Here is a 21968-nt window from a genome sequence, read left to right as displayed (position 1 = left end):
TGGCTCTCTCTTCAGTAACGTTACGCTACTATGTTCCAGCTCGGTTTCAGTGTTGGTTGGTGCATGAGCCACATACCAGCAAAACTACAGTTCTGTCAATCACTGTCCAAATTCTTTCCCTGAGGAAATGCACCAAACCATACTGGGGAGAAAAAAACAGAATGACTCAATTGAAAAAAGTTGTACATATTGGATATTATTGCATATTACAACACTGTCTGCTTAAATTAAGTGGTACGTATTAGAACAGAGGTGTCAAATTTATCTTTGTCGCGGGCAAAATACAATTAGGGTTTCCTTTGGAAGGAAATCATTCAACTCAGTTGGCTGCCATTAACTGCGCTAGACGTCCATTTTGACTGGGAGTCTGGGACATGTAATAATTCTTTTAGTAACTGCTACAACATGTACAGTGAATAGTGGAATCTGCCAATGACCACCTAAATACATATCCAGAATTAAAGGGCTTCTGTTTAAAAAAAATGTTATGGAAAAACTTATCAATGCATTATTTTGTAGCTTACTGGGTTATTGAAATGAGGTCTTTAGAGGTATTATCAAAAAATCAATCAGAATGCTGCAGCTAATCCAGAATCCTGCAGCTAGACTTCTCACAAATACACGGTGAATGGACCATATTACACTGGTCGGTGAAATAAAGGATAAACTATAACATTTTACTACTGGTCTATGAAATACTTAATGTTCTTGGACCAAAATACATGCTAGATTTGCTTGATCCCCATGAATCATCCAGACACCTTAAGTCTTCTGGAAATGGTCTGGTGTGTGTTCCTAGAACAAGAACCAAGCAGGATGAGGCGGCATTCAGTTATTATGATCCTGTACTGTGGAACAAATTACCTGCAGATCTGAGGTGTGTGCAAATGGTTGGTTCATTTAAATCAGGGCTAAAAACACAGTTTTTTTTTTTTGTTGCTATTGCATATCCCTTACTGCCCTTATTGCTCAAATCTACAATGTATGACTTGTGCTGTTTCCTATTTATGTTATTATTTTTTTAAATTGTGTCTTGCTGATATTAATCTTTTGAATTGCCTTGTGTTGAATTATGTTATACAAATAAATTACAAATAGTACAAATTTGCCTTGTTGCCTTATTTTAATTGACTAATTGATTAGCAAATTGTCATTTATTTTTAATAGTCAAAAAAATGTTTTTACCATTATTGACCTCAAACTGCTCCAAATCCTGTTTATTTTATTCATTTATTTCTTTTAAAAAATGAGCCTCTCAATAACAATGGCTTTTTTTTAGGATAGGGAACTGTAACTATTATAGTTTTTAATTTATTATAAAATGTTTGATTTTTAAATTAAATACAGGAACAATCTTCTTTATCTTTTTTTCATTTTTGTATTTATCATTAAAAAAAAAAAAAACACAGTTAATTCTGGTATGTTTTTAAAATTTATTATGTTAAAGCAACAATAATAACTTACAGTTTTCTGTAATTTTGGCGATGCCAGTGGACAAAAGCGGTAGTGTTTTGCTTACCAGTAGACCATATTCCCATAAAAACCTGCACGTGTCGTAAAGTCCTGATCAGATGTGGTAGCTAAAAATTGTAAGCAAGAGTAGCGTTACTTCAAAATAATATTACTCAAGTAAAAGTAAAAGTAGACTTCCCATAAATGTACTCAAGTACAAGTAAAAAAAAGTATCCAGTGAAAAGAATACTCAAGTAAATAAGTAACATTGTGAATAACTGCTTACATATTTGTTTGATTTTTTTTCTCAGCACAAAGTTATCTATATGAACTGTTGTTACAATGATACTGTACAATAACCCGTTACATAACTTTTAGCCCAAAAAATCCCCCCCCCCAAAAAAAAGAAAATGACAGAAATGAAGCATTATTCGTCCATAGAACATGAGTGCTGTCTAGTGGAGAAAATAGTTCCTAGTTTGAATAGTTCCTTCATAGTTACTATTATGATATGAAAAAGGATCATATCCCTGGTTTTCCGTGGTCAGTCGGTGCCAAATAAAAATTGGGAGAGAGGTTACAATCCACGCTTTTGAGTCATGTTAAGGGAAGGGATCTATGTCACATATTTTATTTTTTTACAGTGCTTTAAAGACACCATGTGATTGAACAGGCTTGCATGATCATAAAACGGCATGCTTGCGTCTGATTGGTATAATGGACTCATATGATTACTGTTGCGATGTCTCATTGGTGAAATTGGTAGAGCTACTCTTGGCATCGCTGGCAAAAAAAATAAAAAAATCTATTATGATGAATAAAGAGGAAAAATGTAACGACTCTTGTGTAGCCCAAAGTAGCAGGGTAAGAGTAGTGTTTTACGAAGGATGAATAGCGATGTGGTAATGAATCTAATACGTGGCTAAACAATATCATATGACAATGTAAGGACTGGGGAAAGAGGGAAGTTATGTATGTTGGAAAGCAGGCAGTACATTTGAAGTTTTTTTGTGTGGCACGGTTCCCACGTCCTCCTCGACGTTGTTTAGTGCCAGTAAAAGTGATAAAGAGCCACCTAAGGCTGTGATGGAGATGTCATTCAACTACTTGTAAGTTGATGTTTAATCACAAAATTTAAGAATATGTTTAATAAAGGCCAAAAAGTTATTAGGTGTGGATATAAATATGGAAAAAAACAGTAAATATTAATTATTAATAGTTTCTGACTACTGCAATTTTTATACATTTTATTTCAGTGAAAAACATGCATATGATTTACTTTTGCAGGCCCCACAAAATGATGCGGCAGGGCGGACTTGGCCCCCAGCCGCCAGTTTGACGCCCCTGTATTAGACAAAATTACAAATGTCCATCAGGTATTCCAGGTCGAAAAGCTGTTCCCAAATTAAAAATGACATCTCTTTTTTTTTTTGGATGAACTGTGTGCGAAAAGCGTACACTGTTGTACAGGATGTTTGAGACTAATTAAAGCGCGTTAAGAGCAGCTTGTGCAGCTCAGTTCATTTCACCCTACTTTTATACCTGTCAACATAATTATTCCCTGGGGAGGAGAGGCGAGAAAATAACTATGTCAATTAGCTGCTTTCAGCAGAAGGAGCATCAGGTTGTTTGAATAGGGTGATGTGATTACCCCTCAAAAATACTCATGACAGTACTACTTGAGTTACTACTACTACTGTATAGTAACTCAAGGATGCAATTCACGACAAATTTACATGTGAAGGGGAAATGTGAGGAAGCATGTAGGATGATTTATAATGGCATTAAAGACTTCCTGCTCCATTCGTAGAATATCCTATTCATTTTGGGGCACTTTCTGTTCTTTCTGGGCACTTTCAATTCGTTTTGGGACACTTTCTATTCATTTTGGGGCTTTACTTTTTTTTTCTTAATTTTTAGGCAGCTTCCTATTCATTTTGGGGCAGAAACTATATACAGTGCTGGCAAAAAGTATTGGCACCCCTGCAATTCTGTCAGATAATGATTGCAGTTACAAATGCTTTGGTAGTAATATCTTCATTTATTTTGCTACCAATGTAAAAACACAAAAGAGAATGGGGGAAAAAAATCATTAGCATTTTACAGAAAACTCTCAAAATGGGCCGGACAAAAGTATCGGCACCATTTGAAAAATCATGTGATGCTTCTCTAATTTGTGTAATTAACAGCACCTGTTACTTACCTGTGGCACATAACAGGTGGTGGCAATAACTAAATCACACTGGCAGCCAGTTAAAATGGATTAAAATAGACTCAACCGCTATCCTGTGTCCTTGTGTGTACCACACTGAGCATGGAGAAAAGAAGAAGACCAAAGAACTGTCTGAGGACTTGAGAAGCAAAATTGTGAGGAAGCATGGGCAATCTCAAGGCTACAAGTCCATCTCCAAAGACCTGAATGTTCCTGTTTCTACAGTGCGCAGTGTCATCAATAAGTGTAAACCCCATGGCACTGTAGCTAACCTCCCTAGATGTGGACGAAAAAGAAAAATTGACGAGAGATTTTCACAAAAGATTGTGCGGATGGTGGACAGACAACCTCGACTAATATCCAAACAAGTTCAAGCTGTCCTGCTGTCCTGTCCTGGGTCACTTTATGCTCATTTAGGGCACTTAAAAAATGTTTTCATGCCCTTCCTATTTACAGTGCCTTGCAAAAGTATTCGGCCCCCTTGAATCTTGCAACCTTTCACCACATTTCAGGCTTCAAACATAAAGATGTGAAATTTAATTTTTTTGTCAAGAATCAACAACAAGTGGGACACAATCGTGAAGTGGAACAACATTTATTGGATAATTTAAACTTTTTTAACAAATAAAAAACTGAAAAGTGGGGCGTGCAATATTATTCGGCCCCTTTACTTTCAGTGCAGCAAACTCACTCCAGAAGTTCAGTGAGGATCTCTGAATGATCCAATGTTGTCCTAAATGACCGATGATGATAAATAGAATCCACCTGTGTGTAATCAAGTCTCCGTATAAATGCACCTGCTCTGTGATAGTCTCAGGGTTCTGTTTACAGTGCAGAGAGCATTATGAAAACCAAGGAACACACCAGGCAGGTCCGAGATACTGTTGTGGAGAGGTTTAAAGCCGGATTTGGATACAAAAAGATTTCCCAAGCTTTAAACATCTCAAGGAGCACTGTGCAAGCCATCATATTGAAATGGAAGGAGCATCAGACCACTGCAAATCTACAAAGACCAGGCCGTCCTTCCAAACTTTCTTCTCAAACAAGGAGAAAACTGATCAGAGATGCAGCCAAGAGGCCCATGATCACTCTGGATGAACTGCAGAGATCTACAGCTGAGGTGGGAGAGTCTGTCCATAGGACAACAATCAGTCGTACACTGCACAAATCTGGCCTTTATGGAAGAGTGGCAAGAAGAAAGCCATTTCTCAAAGATATCCATAAAAAGTCTCGTTTAAAGTTTGCCACAAGCCACCTGGGAGACACACCAAACATGTGGAAGAAGGTGCTCTGGTCAGATGAAACCAAAATTGAACTTTTTGGCCACAATGCAAAACGATATGTTTGGCGTAAAAGCAACACACCACCCCCAGAGTCAAACATGGTGGTGGCAGCATCATGGTTTGGGCCTGCTTTTCTTCAGCAGGGACAGGGAAGATGGTTAAAATTGACGGGAAGATGGATGCAGCCAAATACAGGAACATTCTGGAAGAAAACCTGTTGGTATCTGCACAAGACCTGAGACTGGGACGGAGATTTATCTTCCAACAGGACAATGATCCAAAACATAAAGCCAAATCTACAATGGAATGGTTCAAAAATAAATGTATCCAGGTGTTAGAATGGCCAAGTCAAAGTCCAGACCTGAATCCAATCGAGAATCTGTGGAAAGAGCTGAAGACTGCTGTTCACAAACACTCCATCCAACCTCACTGAGCTCGAGCTGTTTTGCAAGGAAGAATGGGCAAGAATGTCAGTCTCTCGATGTGCAAAACTGATAGAAACATACCCCAAGCGACTTGCAGCTGTAATTGGAGCAAAAGGTGGCGCTACAAAGTATTAACGCAAGGGGGCCGAATAATATTGCACGCCCCACTTTTCAGTTTTTTATTTGTTAAAAAAGTTTAAATTATCCAATAAATTTTGTTCCACTTCACGATTGTGTCCCACTTGTTGTTGATTCTTGACAAAAAATTAAAATTTTATATCTTTATTTTTGAAGCCTGAAATGTGGCGAAAGGTTGCAAGGTTCAAGGGGGCCGAATACTTTTGCAAGGCACTGTATCTTTCCATTTGTCTTTTATTTCACTTTTATTTTGGTAGACTTCCAGTTCACCTAGGGCCACTTGGGGGAAGTTTTCAGGCACTTCCTATTCATTTAGGGTAGGTTCCTATAAATTATGGGTCATCTCCAGTTCATTTTAGACACTTTCTATTTATTTTGGGTGACTTTCTATCCCTTTTGGGGTATATTTTTGTTCTTTTCCTGTAACTTCCTATTCATTTTTGGGGGCACTTCCCATTCATATTTGGTCACTTGTTAATTTTCAGCAACTTCCTATTTCTTGGGGGGACTCCCTGTAAATTTTGGAGACTTTCATATTCATTACATTTCCTCTTAATTTTGGGGCGAAAAAGCCAGTTGTTTTGTATGTTTGACAAACATGACATTTTTGCGAGTGGGAATTTTTCAAGTGTATGAATGTGTTTTGTAGATGTTTTACTTGACAAAAAATGTGGCTTTGGGGTTAATTTAATTTTGGGATGACAAAAATAATAAGCTGCATCGGGTGAATTTATGTAATCTATTTAAGGTGGTGGAAGTGCACTATTTCAAAGTACAGACAATTACTAAAAGACAAACACTTGCTAATGTTTTTCCGCCTGCATCTTCTGTATAATGTAATCTGCCAATCAAACTGCTGCATGTAAGACAGCTTCATTGGTCTCTGGAGTATCACGGTCATGCATGACTGCTGTGTTCATTACAGCAGGGTAGGGGAAAATTACCTTCAATTTAAACGCTTTGGGAAGCAAATGTCTTTCCATGTAACACAATCCCGTTTCATATTAAAGACTTTGCAATTCTAGTTTAGTGCTTGGTGCTAAGTGAGTTTCTAATACAGGGATGTCAAACTCATTTTGGTTTGGGGGCCACTGTCACAGCAATTAGATCTCAAGTCGGCCGGACCAGTGTACTATGGATCAGTGTTTTCATTTACATATGTGCAAATCTCGGAATAAAACCGTTTTACAGCAACACAGAGAGAGACATTGTGGACAAGCTACTACTGGCGGAGGTTCGTAGCTGACTGCAGACACGAAAGTGAGCCAAGTGCAGTATTGCACGCACTCGGTCACACAAATCACAAATCTCCGATTTTATGGCGTTGATGTCAAACTAAAAGCATGTGATTATGTATGTACAGTATGAATGAATAAAAACATGCCATTCAGGCAGAACAACACAGTGGGCTGGAAAGGCCCTTTGTGGCCCACAGGCTGTACGTTTGACACCACTTTTCTAAAGTCACTTGATTTTCTTTTTATTTGACTATATGCAATCAGTTGGAAAAACATTACCAATACACAAGTATTTGTCATATTGAGACCAGGAAATAGAATGTACAGTTGCAGTTGCTGTACGGTTGCAGGCATGAAAATGGGTCAGGGGTTAAAAAGGTGAGAAGTGTGTAGAGGAAATATGTTCCGGTAATCTGTACAACTAGGGCTGTCGCAAAGGAATAATTTTCTCCCGTTTAGTCAGCCGACTATTTTCACGATTAGTCGACTATTCCCCCCCCCCCCCCCCCTTTTTTTTTTTTACTAATTTGTCAATGAAATTTTTGATGATGCTTATTAATTCACAAAAACATTTTGGAACACTTAAATTATTTATTTATGTACAAATAAACAAGTAAATAACAACAATAAAACACAAATAAACAACTTGGGTAAATGTTGATAGCATTAACTAGTGCAAAAGAATGGAATGTAAACAGATTCAGACCACTGACTTAGCCTTTCCAACATGATTCAAAACAATTCGTAAAAAAAAAAATATCTAGCATTTATATTAAAGCATACTACTATACAGTATATAATAGTATTATAATCATTGCAAATCAGATTTTTCATAAAGGGTGTCATTTTAAAGCTATTCTTAGTGTAGAATCTGAATTCTGAAGTACGGTATGTGGGATTAACTCCAGCAATTGTTATTTATATTACGAACATAACGTACTTTTATTTTGAAATGTTTACCGGATGTACATTTGCTAAACCGCTAACAGTAAGCTTTATACACCGCAAAAAAAGTTCTTTTTGTTATTGCCTGTGGTGTCAGTAATGAATTTTAAAAAATGTTTTCATTTGCAAATGCTGTAAACCAGCGGTTTTTCATGTTTGAAGTATCACGTTTTAACCACAAGTTTGCGTTTTGGAGAAGACTGCCAATGTTTTATAACAGGCTAAAGTTGGTTGTCTTTTTTCCCCATTAGCCTCAATATAGCAATGCTAACATTTACAGTGTTTAATACAGATGTGTTTCCTTATTTTGTATGTCTGAACTTTAATTCTACAGGGTGTTGATGACCAATAAATATTTGTGAAAGGAATTGGAGTTTCATTCGCCATCAACGTGCACGTGCACATGCACGCACAAACGTATGCACGCACACACGCAACGATAACGCAGCCGTGAAAATTACCGCCCTCATTTTTATTTACCGTGCGATAAATGGAGTCACTGCATATCGCGACAGGCTTAGCAACTTCAATAAAGCATGTTGTTAGTTAGTCAGATGGACTTAACAATTTGCCAGCTTGTAATTGTTTCCCGTCGTCTTCCAAAATTACAACTGGGTGACAGCGCTATAGGTGTTCATTCACGGCCGACGTGCAGCCCAGCTTGGCATTGAAGAGACAGGACACAACAGTGTACCCTCCTTTGTTTCGTTGAAATAAGTCAATGTTTTGGGCACTTTAGTACGCTTTTTTGGCTTTGTGCCGCTTTCCCCGCTTGCATACTAAGCATACATTAAAAAAAATCTCCTCAACCAACCCCGCTCCCTTAAAAAAATTCTCCTCAGATCTACACAATTCACGTACTGTAGGTCACACTTTTTGACTTCAAAACGGCAAATTTTGCCGATAACTGAGAGATTTTCATGTCTGGGGTTGGCAGCAAATGAATGAATTAATTCTTTTTAGGAGGTTTGGTTTAGTTTTTAAGGGGCACATGATTTAATGTCTATCATCTTCAATTGCACTGAAAGACTTACTGTAATTAAAAAAAACACACCACCACAAAATCTCGAAGAACTATCTGGAAATTTGTTGTCATTGGCTTTGATTGCAAGGTACATTTTCAGGACATTGGCATCCTACACATTAAACATAGGTCTTCACGTCAAAAGTAGCCCTAGCTAATTTATAGTAAGTATCCTTGTAAAGCACTTTTCATGGACAGCTATGAAAAGTTACAGCAAGCTATTTCATTTTCAATTACCTCTTCAATGAAAGCTAATTCTTTTCATGTCATATTGTACTCCGACGCCACGTCCTCCCCACTATCTAGTATATGCAGGGGCACTGTGCGATTTACTTTGGTTTTCTTTTCAAGTCCAAAAAAAAAAAAAAAAAAAAAAAAAAAGAGAGAGAACAAAAGAAAGCGAGTGAGGGGAAGAGGACGTGGGCAGGAGTTTTTTTTTAGGTGGGCGCGGGGCCTTCGTGTGAATATTTAATTGACTGTTGTGGAAAAGAAGTAATTAAGATTAATTTCTCCTGGAGTCAGACGTTAAAAGGGTCGGGGGAGCTTCTCAGCTGGGAAACGTTGAAATGCCGACAAACAGAACAACAAAACATGTTATTACTCTACGGGAGAGGAAAGTATTACATTTTTGTTAGGCGGTACACATGTACACAGTGATGCTTTTTGAGAGGACACACTTGAAATCTAAAGGACGAGATAATGAGATTCAGCATTATGAGCCAAGTATGTTCGCAATATACAAGGAAGTAATATCTCAGTTTAAGTTCGCCCAAGGCACAAAGAAAGGACTGACTCAAAATCGACGTGAGCCGGAAATACAATAATTTCAGTCAAAAGTGACCCGGAACTGCATGAAATCAATAAGGAGTGACCCAAAATCAACAGGAAGTGAGCCTCAAATGACACAAAATCAATGTGAATATGACTTAAAATCATCAGGAAGTGAGCCTCAAATTACACAAAATCAATGTGAATATGACTTAAAATCAACAGGAAGTGAGTCATAAATGCCCCCAAACCAACAGGAAATGACACATAAGTGTCCAAAAATAAATACTGACCCAAAATTAACAGGAACTGACCAAGAGTGCCCTAAATTCACAAACCAAAGCGCACCAAACTGCAGGGTATACTTTATCGACTAGCATGACAACATTCTCGAACAATTTCTCCAGAAATTGCATTTTCTTGTTCCGCAGTGATGTAAAAAGCAGTGATGTACTAGAAAGTACTACCATCGACTTCACTATAAGTTGAAGGGAAATGGGGCGCCGGGCCGCTCAGTAACGGGCTTACTTTCAAAAACCTAAAATTCAAATATTTTCAAAACCAAAGTGATAGCGACCTAAAACCAAAACAGGCACCTCCCTTAGGCATATATGAGTCTCCATGAGAAGTGGCATAAAAAAGTCGTTCCCTAATAAAATCCTGATTAATTATTTTGTATATAAGTATAAAAAAACTTAAAATGGCTATACAATTCTCAGATTTTATACTAAATGCACAAAAATCGCCAAATGCAGAGATAATCACCTACATTTTCTTTCTTTTCCTTTCTAACTGTCCTGTTCAGCTGAGTGACACGGAGAATGGAGATCTGAGTATGATATACTCCCATTGTGATTATTCAACGGGCTTCGTTTATTAGGAGAAAGCAGCGAACAGGAAGGAGTTATTGGGGGACAGAAGAAAAGCGAAGGACAGAGAGACAAGAAGCATAAACAACAACAAGAATTACATTGAACACCTACACTGACTATGAATATGATAGTGCTATCGTTAGTTGTATTTTTACCTGACACCATGTGGGGTACCTGATGACCAAGGAGAAAGAGGAGGTGGGGGTCAAAAAGATAAATGGTTGGGAGGGGTGGCGTGTACACAAAGCCATGTGTGGTGTACAAACAGTATTTGTGTGAATCCCTTGTGAGTATGTTGGCATCCTATTCTATGTTGCCTGATCGCTAATCCTGACATTGAGTTTTTCTACTTGAGTGTGTCTAATTGCACCTAGTCATGCGTGGATCCCATCTGTGATAGTCCTGTAGACGAAAGGAAATGACGCGCGAGAGCCGCCCTAGGGCCGCGGCCCTTCCCCAGCCAATCGGGGGCCGGGCCAGTGCCGCCCATCCCTCCTCCTGCAGCCTACAAGGGGGCCGCCGCCATCCCCCCGGGCTCCATGGTGGTCCCCCGGGTCATCCATGCCCCTATCAACCAGCCTTCAGGGATTGGATGACCACCTCCCTCGCCCAGTTCTCACCACCGCCCCCCCATCCGGCCCACGAGCCACCACCGCAGCCCCCCCAACCGACAGGGCACACTGTGGGACCCCCATGGCCCAGTTAGCCCAGGGCAGGGCTGCTCCTCACTCGGACAAGGCGATACCCAGCCAACCCACCGGCACCTAGCCAGCGACCTGCCCTGGAGCGCAGGGAGGTATCGATACCCAGGCAGAAAAGAGAAAGGCAAAAGCAGGAGAGCGCCGAGAAGCCCCCGCGGGACCGGTGCCCAGACCCCCCCGCCCCCGCGGCCGGCAGCCCAGACAAAGAAGAGGCCACGCCCCAGGAGCGACGCCCTATTACTGTTATTTTCATCAGCAATATTTAACATATCATATAAGTTTTTGTACCGAAATAGTGTGTTAATTGTTTTTTATTTAGTGCAATTTTGATAAGTTTTCTATATACTTTTAGGTTGAATTTCTATAGATATAAACGTAAAACAGTCTGATGCTTTTTTAAAAGCAAAGAAATGGGCAGTTATTTTTCATTTTACGTAAATATTTCAAGCTAAAGTTAAGCAAATTTTTTCCATTAATTTTTTTTCACAACGTTTCAAAGTGTATTCATGGTGCTATTTATTGTAATAAATCCCTTGAATCCTCGATCAAATCACTCTTGAGACACTCATGCCTGCTTCTATGCACTGAAACTTTCGTCCCGTTTCCACCGAAAACCGGCATTAGGGCGGAGCGTGTGTTTATCGTAGTGAAAGCTGCTACGACGCTCTGCCTGGCCTGCCCCCTTACGATACTGCCAGCCCCTCCCAATCATCGTCCTAGTTCCCATTGAGCAAAATCATATCAGACTGGAGTTAATGGAATCCGTGTGTCTATAAAGAACACATTCTTGACAATCCTGAGAATTGTAACCAGTAGAGCAGAGTAAAGAGGCAGTTAAAAAAAAAAAAAGCCCCTCAGAGATAAGCCCAAGTAGTAATGGGGAGCGGCGTTACTTTGAGATCCTCCTTGTCCTTCATTTGCTCCGAGCAGGCACTGATATTAAAGTAGCTTGCAATAAAAATATAATGGATTGGCCCAATGCCTGCTATGGCGTCAAGAACCCCCATCACACTTGATAGCCAAAGTAAAAATGTCTGTTTTCTGCCTGTGTAACTATTGCACAATTTATTTGGAAAAGGGACAAATCCTCAGGGAGCTTGGCTTGCACGACAGTCGTATCTGGCTGCCGAATATGTAATACCACAGTGTGATATCACTAAAAGTAGATGACAGAGTGGAAGGCGTTTTGCTGAGGGGTCCCTTTGCTGTCAATGAAGTCGCCCTTGACTGATAATGATCATCATCCATTGAGGTACTAAGAAATTGTCTAGGCTGACTCTCATTATTAGATCTAACAAGCATCTGTCTGGGGAGACCTTGACCGTCAGCTGCTTATCTGATGAGGTCACTTCCTGGAGAAATGCCAAGACAACAGTTGCAGGTACGCAGGTTCTTGGGGTGTGTCCTGTTCAATTTTCGTGCTTGAGACAAGGGATGCCAGAATGTATAATTGATTAATGGACTAATCAACAGCTAATCAAATATCGAATGAATGCAAAACATTTTTGGTAATTGTTTCAAGACTGAAAAACTGTTCATATCATTTCGGGCCCGGATCTAGGTTTACCCACCAGAGTGGGCACTAAGAAATCTTGAGGGGGCACCCTCAATGCAGGCTTTTTTTTACCCTCTGCATTTCTCCGGGCTTGGGACCGGCGCAAGTAGGACACTGGCTTTTGTCCTGTTGAGGCTGCATTAATTTTTTGGGGGTTTATTTGTTTTTTTTTTGTTTTTTTTTTCATTCATCTATCTACTTATTCTTGCAGTCGGCGTGATGTCACGATGACGTCATCTCGCATAGCAACGTGTCGCCATTTTGAGATGGGGGCACGCACAGGTAAACATCAGTAGACAAACGTCTGAAATTCATATATTTCAGCTGTGTTTTGCGTCTTTTTTTCATATAATTGTCTTAAACATGACTTATTATTATCATGAGTCACTGCCGATAGACGCGAGGAGGCGATACAACTTAAAATTAGTGTGTACTGGCCAGCAAATCTGCCCATACAAAGTCTTAGCTGATAGATGGATAAACAATCCAAAGGAATTGCCTGCAGTGGAGCTCGGAAACATCTACAACTACCTCATAAAGTCACCCAGTAAGTTGACCTTTATCAGTTACGTGGAATATGTACTGTGTGGAACTAAGAAAACTGGTAGTATCTACGGAGTGATTATTTCTGCCGTAACCAGTAATTCACCTCCAAACGTTATTTAGCCATGAACACGTCATGGCAAAATAACCAATTCCCACCAGGCCAATAATATACCGATTGACCGATCAGAGCAGTTCATGGCAAAAGAAAAATAACGCTTTGCGAGTTGTCGGTTATGGTAATAATAACCACTGCCTAGTCTATTGAATCCTAGCAGCTAATTGGGGCAAAAAAAAAAAAACAATGAAAGTTTACTCACCAGTAATAAAATGTTGGCTGCAAACATAAATGTGCCTTGATTTAGGTTCCCACTGGTGATAATGGTCCACAGAACCGTCTTCTTTTACTGTTCCTTGATTGATTGCTTTCAGCCTTTTGCATGTCCTTTTCTTCTCACGAGGAAGAATGAAGAACTTCAAATGCGGCTCCGAACTCTTCCTTGTGTTCCAACCCGCGACACGGCAACTTTTAGTCATTCTGACGGAAAAAAGACCGCAAATAAGACAAAAGTTCAATGCGTTTGTACTACAATGCACGACAGAGCAACTGCTTGTGACTCGTGTTTTGCCCCCATTTCAATATGGCGACGCTTTGTTGTGGCTGTTGACGTCATTAATGCCCGGAGGTCCGACTGCGAGAATATAGCTGGAGGAGAGAGAGGAAGCGCATGGATAAGAAACGAGGTTGGAAAAACAGCTTGTTTTGGTGATTGCTTGTTCGGCGTGGTTGCGGCCAACAGTAACCTGCAATAAAAAAGTAGGTGATGCTAACTCTCCGTGCGTTCTCTATATCCAGTGGGATGCTACAATAGATATTCCCGACATTTCAATTGGGTGGGCACGACTCACGTCTGGGTGGGCCGTGCCCACCCCGGCCCCCCCATACATCCGGTAGTGGCATCAATTACTTTGAGCCTCCAAATAGTAAATAAGCTCTGAATTGCACATATCCACTAAATTTCCTTGGTGGAACTATAAAGTCAATGGTTACCATCGGCACCATCGGCACAGCTGAAACAGATTGATGTCTATCGCAGGAAATTTGTTGTGCAAGGTCTCAGTCAGGAAAAATGTGTGAGTATTTGAAACAAAGATGCATAAATGCTAACTTGGGAGTCTCAGTGTTTGACTCTTGACGTCCATTAACAGCTATAGACGTCCAATCCGTTCAAACTTGGACGGTGGCAGTGCCAGTTCAAATGGATTGGATGTCTACTAGCGATAAAATCATTTCAGTTCACATCAGATGATGAAAAGATTCTTCTTTCATGCCGTGAAATGAAATATCTACCATTACATCAAACGTGTGTCATGGCCAGGTCATGCTTAGTCAGAATTGTCATCGCCCGGGCAACGGAACGTTGCTCATCTTCTCGGCAAATGCTAATCAATACGAGAAGCAGGCTGTATAGATGACTCCCTAGTTGTCGCTATGGCAAATGGAAATTATGGACGGAAGTATGAACAATTTCACGGGTGACTCTTCTTGCATCTTTGGAAAATGTTGCTGCTATTAGAGATCTGGCAGTGGCGTTCAGTCTGATTACCATATCATCAGTTTGATGGTGACAAAACAGATGGTTTACTATATACTGGTATTACCGTTGTTTTGTGTGGGGGAAGGTTTAAAATGTTTAAAGCGTGAGTCAGCTCCATTAACTTTTATTTGTACTTCACACCCGTTTTTAGCAGTATGGGAGCTATTTTTTGCGGAAATATGGTGTACCCCATGGCTATCAATTGTTACACTTCCAATAGGTAATCGAAACTGTGCTATTGTTTGAGAACTGTAGGTATGTTTCTGTTTGTTAATCTGCAAAATTACACAAACTCAACAAATACGAACGTTAAAAAAAAAAAAAAAAAAGAAAAATCAAACCTCAGTTAGCTAAATTAACCATCTCAGCTAATTTATTGACAGTGAGTACTGATAGGTTCAAGAATTTTCAGTGTTTCAGAGCAATGCTGCTATTTTAAATTTAAGACTTTCACTTTTATGGAAGTATGCCAATAATCAGGGGTGCACATAAGTGGTCCGCATGCGCGCATGCGTACTGGACGTAGACAAACGCGCTGGCCCTCAACGGCTTCCATGCGCTTTTGCGTACCGATGGCTGACCACTGTAATTGCGGCGGACACGAAAAAAAATCACTTCTCAAAATGTCAAAGAGGCAGGCCCCACTGAGTAATTATTTCCGTGTTCCCCCACCCCCGTCAAAAGACAGACAGACGACAGAGACGTCACCGGAGCTACCGAAAAAAAGGACTTTTGCTGAAAAGTGGCTGCAGGAGGTACCATAGCTCGAAGCAAATGATGCTCGCACGGTAATGTAGTCCAAAATTTGCCGTGAGAATCCCAATGTCGCTGATAAGAGTAGCGCATTTTATGCAGGGTCAAAGAATTTCAGCCATCCAAACTTTGAAAAGCACGAAAAAAACAGAGCAGACAGAGCATGTGGCAATTAAGCAAACTATCGATGCCAGACAGGACCCCACTCGCCCTATGGACAGGTGGCGGAATAAAGTTGATGAAGAAAAGCGCCATGCACTGACAAACGTGTTTTTGCTTGCATTTCACAAAGTTAAACATGCATGTTTAATGAGGAGGACATCCCATTTTTACAAAGGCTTGGAGTTAATGTGGGAGCCGCATAATGCCCTTTATTTTGAATTAGTGCTTTTATGTTTATTTCTTTACATTTCACTTCAAAGTAATGGCAATTTTGTTGTGCCAGTTGATAATCAAGCATTAATTGTTAATATAATTAATTAAAGGTAATTGGCTCTAAATAAAGCTTGTCATAATTTTATCGCATCAGGCGGGTCAGCTCTCAAGCTCAATGAGGACCAAGTCACATCTCCAGGTCCTCATCTGAGAACCTGGGCAAAAAAAATATGTGCACCAATAATAAATAAATAAATAAATACATAAATGTATACTTTAACCAGCTTTTTTTTACAATGTCAGCTAACATGGCAGTGACTAAGTTTTTTTTTTTTTTTCAAACCTGTCCTGTTCAGCTGTTTGACACAAAGAATTGAAGTCTAAGTGTCCAGTTGGTCTAAACAGTTTTAATGTTTCACATTGAGAGTATGAGATACTTCCATTGTGATCATTCAACATACCTTGTTTATTATGACATAGCAGCGAAAAGGAAGGGGTTATTGGGGAACGGAAGAAAAGAAAAGAAACACAAGAAAAGGAAGAAAAGAAACACAAACAACAAGAAATACATCGAACGCCTACACAAGGGTTCACTAAGTCCGGTCCTCGGTGCCACTTTTCCTGTCATGTTTTTCACGTCTCTCTCCCCTAACACACCTGAATCAAATGATTATGTGATCAGCAACCTCTCCAAAAGCCTGATAATGATCTTAATTATTTTGATTCAGGTGTGTTAGAGGAGGGAGACATGGAAAACACGACAGGAAAAGTGGCACCGAGGTCCGGATTTAGTGAACCCTGGCTTACACTAACTATGAATATGTTGGTGCTATCATCAGCTAGATGTATTTCCTGTTGACACCATGTGGGGGGGCCTGTTAACCAGGGAAAGAAGGGGAGGGGGGTGTGGGAGTCTATTAGCTAAGTGATTGGGAGGGGTGGAGTGTCGAATCAGCTTTGTGATCTAGAAACCAGTAACCGTGTGAATCCCTTGTGAGTATAAGCCTGTCGGCAACCTACCCTACACCACCCCATCACCACTCCCGGCACCGGGGCCCCCCACCCGAGCGCCCCCAATCACATCCAGCCACGCGCAAGCCCCACCAAACATCTGACAGCCACGAAGACGAGCGGAGATGCCGCGCGGGCGCCACTCCAGGGCCATGGCCCCCACCAGCCAGCACGGGGAGCGATGTCGGGTGGGGGGCAGCGCAGCCCATCTCTCCTCCCACAGCCCTGCAAAGGAGCCCCCCCCCCCTCCCCGCGATCCTGAGTGGTAAGAGGGGACGCACCATCCAACCCCCCCATCCGCCCACCCGGCCACCGAGCCGCAGCCCCCCAACCAGCACGGCATGGGACCCCCAACAGTCCACCAAGCCCAGGGCAGGTCAGGGTCCCCTGGAGCAGGCGACAGCCAGCCGATAGCTTTTTTTTTTTTTTTAAACAATGTCAGCTAACTTGTTGCTAATGTAATTTCACCAACAGCAGGGATGAAAGTGGGCCAGAACGGTCAGGAACGCAGTTCCGGTATAAGATTCAGGGCTGGAATGCTGTTCCGGTATACTGTGCTTTGATTCCGACAATATGACAGCAACTGCCAAAACGCTATGTAAAAAAAAAAAAAAAAAAAAAAAATACAAAGCTGCCACACATGCATTTAATCTCCAAGATGAAAACAATCTACCAACATCAGATTTACATACACAAGTGTTAACAACAAGCATAATAAAGGGCTTGTGTAGCGTAATCCGTTTCCACCGATATTTATTATTTATTTTGTTCCACGGACGGCATGGAGGTTTCCCCAGCTGCTGCAGTTATCCGAGTCTGACGAAGACGAGTCACGTCAGTGTGCTAATGCACGCAGCAAAGCAAAACGCCTGGACTAATTTATCCATTTAATTGGCTGACATACTGACAGAGATAGTTAGCTCAGATTGGTTCAAATGTGCATGTTTTCTGAAACGGCAAAAAAAAAAAAAAAAAAAAAAAAGTTTTGAATTGATGCAAAAAAAAAAAAAAAAAAAAGGCAATGCAACAGAAAATGGATCAAATCTTTAAGAACAAGGCAAGAGTTAGGAGGCATATTTATCGTATTTAGTTTTATTTGCTCCGATGGGGAGGTTCAGATCATCTGTGCACAATGTGCACTTTGGACTTATATTTGTTTATTTATGTTAGGCTACTTATTCATTTCCTTATGATTTAAAAAAGTCAATGTTTGCACGATCTTCAAACGATCTACTTATTTTTCTGAATGTATGTTACTTATATCTTTATTACTAAAAAACTAGGGCTGTCAAACGATTAAAATTTTTAATCGAGTTAATTACAGCTTAAAAATTAATTAATCGTAATTAATCGCAATTACATCTGTAAACATCTATAAACTATGCCATATTTTTCTGTAAATTATTGTTGGAATGAAAAGATAAGACACAAGACGGATATATACATTCAACATACGGTACATAAGTACTGTATTTGTTTATTATAACCATAAATCAACAAGATGGCATTAACATTATTAACATTCTCTTAAAGCGATCCATGGATAGAAAGACTTGTAGTTCTTAAAGGATAAATGTTAGTACAAGTTATAGAAATTTTATATTAAAACCCCTCTTAATGTTTTCGTTTTATTAAAATTTGTTAAATTTTCAATCAAAAAATAAACTAGTAGCTCGCCATTGTTGATGTCATTACACCATGCTCACTCCCCGAACCCATAAAATCATTTGGACCCAAGCGCCAGCAGAGGGCGCCAAATAACAAAAAACAAGTAACAAGCGGACATTACACTTCTGTCATTTTAATCTGAGCGGGCCATGTGCGTTAATTGCTTCAAATATTTTAACGTGATTAATTAAAAAAATTAATTACCGCCCGTTAACGCAATAATTTTGACAGCCCTAAAAAACACAACAAAAAGTACATGTTTACATTAACTTTAATTTTAATATACATCCTGTGTTCTTAAGTAGTTAAGATTTGGAATTTAGTATGTGGGGAAAATATTGTAAACTGTCAACTGTATTTTTGCACTGTTAATAACCAATATTACTGAACGCTATCACACGTCACTTTTCCTATACCACTGCGGCGGTCTACAAATGGACGCATGCATGTATACTAAAATCAGTTTCTTTGCACTGTTAATGACGAATATTTATTATTGAATGCTGCTATCAAATTTCACCTTACCTATACCACAAGAGTATCACTTTTACAAGTCATTGACTCCCCACTGATGCATTTTATATTGTTTTATCTTGTGTTATTATTATTATTATTATTTTTTTTTTTTTGCTTATTGGACTACATATTTTTCAATCTATTCTATTCTATTCTATTCTATTCTATTCTATTCTATTCTATTCTATTCTATTCTATTCCATTCTATTCTATTCTTTTGCAAATCATTGAAAAAATACAATTTTGAATGAAAATCAGTTTTTGTATGTGTTATAGAAATACCTGGCCCAAAAAGTTTCTTTGCAAATAAAGCTGTTTATTAAAATAAATAAATAAATAAATAAATAAATAAATAAATAAATAAATAAATAAATAAAAATTCTGGCTCCTTGGCGACTTTCACGTCGGGGAGTTCCGGCAAGAAAACTGAAATTACTACTGTTGGTCCAACAGTAGTAATTTCTATTTAACTTGAAACGGCTAACCAACACCTTTCAAGGGATCTTAATTATGTTTTTTTTTAAAAATCAACTTAAGCTAGCATTTTTTAAAAACATTGGGTTAGGTTAGCTAGGTTCAGGTCAGCTAGCGTCACGTTCAAGAACTATACCTATTGTTTCAGAAGGATACTGCTTTATATTTAAACTTTTACCGCTTAATGATTAAAAAGTGAGCCTAACACTTTTTTTTTTCTTAAAAAAAAAATTTTTTTTAAAGAAGTTTATTTTATAATACCAATTTGTACCATGTAACTTGGCAGTGTTAGCAGTGATTGACGATGACGTTCACAGTACGATATGAAGTGATTTCTGTACGTCAACAGTGGATTAGTCTGCCAGTTTTATTGTAGCGTTTCGAGTGGACGATGACACAACATTTGACGTCGTCACCTGGTGGAAGAAGATCCCTTCGCCCTATCGCCTCTCTCTTTCCTACCGCCAGTTTCCATTGATCGGACCACATCGCCACAGCGTCGGGGAAGAAGCAGACTGTTTCCTTACAGCTACGATTGTCCTGTACTGTCCTGTTTGCCTTTTCTTTATTCGTTTCACCACCACCAGAAGCAGAAGCAGCAGCAGCAGCAGCCTGCCAGGTGCACACTCCTCGTCATCCTCCTCCTCCGGGAATCTTCGTATTCAAAGCGTGCTGATTAGCTGCATTGTGGAAGGCAGAGAGGAGGAGGGAGAAGGATGCCAGAAAGCGAGCCAAGGCGACGCTGTGACAGCTCGTCATGATGCAGCTGTTTCCACAACCGGAAAAACGTCGGGATTACTCTTGAGAATCGGCACGAGACGACACCGCCTATTTTCGGTTTGAAGGTAACTTGCAGAAGTGCGGATGCGCGAGACCAGCTGGGTCGGCACTTTTTCTCCCCGAGCGTGGAGGGTTCTGATCAGGGCGTGAACTTACACAAGCCCACCCAGACATCTTTAAAGAAGGCTCTCACAAGCCACTGATCTGATTCTTCGTTTGATTCCGTCCACCATGGATCTCAAAACGGACACCGAGGACTTGGACTACGCTCGACCGCCCCCAATCGAGGTGTTCGCCAGCCGCTCCACGCTGCACGGCATCTCGCACATGTTCACCTACGAGCGCATGTGCGTCAAGCGCAGCCTGTGGATCCTCTTCTTTCTGGGCTCCGTGGGCGTGCTGGCTCTGGTGTGCGTGGACCGCGTGCACTTGTACTTCCAGTACCCTCACATCACCAAGCTGGATGAGGTGGCGGCACCACTCATGGAGTTCCCCGCGGTCACCTTCTGCAACCTGAACGCCTTCCGCTTCAGTCGGGTGACGCGCAACGACCTGTACCATGCGGGTGAGCTGCTGGCCTTGCTCAATGGAAGGTGGGTGCCCCACTGATGATGTGTTTTCATGGGATTTCCTCACTTTTTGACGTTTGGTGGCGCTTTGACAAATGCGTTTATCGACATACAAGGATTTTATCGCCTCGACTTGCGAGTCCAAATGAGCAATTTGGGCACCACATAGTGGCAGCTAACTTAACTCTCATGACACTGTGGCAGATACCAAGATCATCTCAGATTCAAAATAAAATGAACTCATCAGACCAGAGACCAAAGCACAATTGACGAACCCCCATGCTCTCTACTGGCTAACTACAGGCAACAATAAGTCTTCAATTCTTTTATTTACTGTAGGGCTGCAACTATTGATTATTTTAGTAGTCGATTAATCGATGAAGTAGTTAGTTCGAATAATCGCGTAATCGGATAAGGAACATAAAAAGTTAAAATACCTGAGCTGAGCCTCAAACAGTAAAAAAAAAAAAAAAAAAAATATATATATATATATATAGAATAAATGAGGATCTATGTACAATAAAAGAACAATTGTCTAAAGTCCGCTAGCTTAGATGCTATAATATGCTAACGTGTTTTTTTTTTTTTTTTAACAATGCTCTTAACAAATGGTCAAGACACGTATTAACACACACACACACACACACACACACGCACACACACACACACACACACACACACACACCCCACACACACACACACCCAAAAAAAGACAACAGCCTCTAAACTAAATTACGAATGCATTAAAAAAACACATTAGCTCAAACAAAAACTTAGCTTATGTTGGTCTTAACAGGGAGCAGCTGGATTCAGCCATGTGAAATGAAGCAGACTAGAGGGCAGCGTATCCACCCAAATCAATAAAAACAATGCAAACACTTTCAAAACAAACCATTACAACGCCACCTTAACAAAACGAATACTCGAAGCAGCAAAATTTAATTCGAATCTTTTTTTTTTTTTTAATCGATTACTCGAGTTAATCGATTAATCGCTGCAGCACTAATTTACTGTAATTAATCAGCCCTGAGACAAAAAAACTAAAAAATATGCTCTGAGGATTAGGGG

General features: G+C 40.1%; 1 protein-coding gene across 2 annotated transcripts in view; it reads left to right on the top strand.

Moving 5' to 3' along the window:
* The first annotated feature begins 19926 nt into the window (after positions 1-19926).
* The window catches only part of asic1b (acid-sensing (proton-gated) ion channel 1b), a 448754-nt gene continuing 446712 nt past the window's right edge, over positions 19927-21968 (top strand). The window contains exon 1 of one of the 2 annotated variants that reach the window (XM_057846227.1): positions 19927-20924. In XM_057846227.1, coding sequence (XP_057702210.1) covers positions 20563-20924 — 362 coding nt within the window. In that variant the 5' untranslated portion in view covers positions 19927-20562. The remainder of the gene's footprint in view (positions 20925-21968) is intronic. The other variant, XM_057846228.1, reaches the window with a different exon arrangement.

Source organism: Corythoichthys intestinalis, chromosome 9 (genome assembly GCF_030265065.1).
Source record: "Corythoichthys intestinalis isolate RoL2023-P3 chromosome 9, ASM3026506v1, whole genome shotgun sequence".
Taxonomy (NCBI): domain Eukaryota; kingdom Metazoa; phylum Chordata; class Actinopteri; order Syngnathiformes; family Syngnathidae; genus Corythoichthys; species Corythoichthys intestinalis.
Note: the sequence above shows the minus strand (reverse complement) of the source record. Positions and strands in the feature narration are given on the sequence as shown.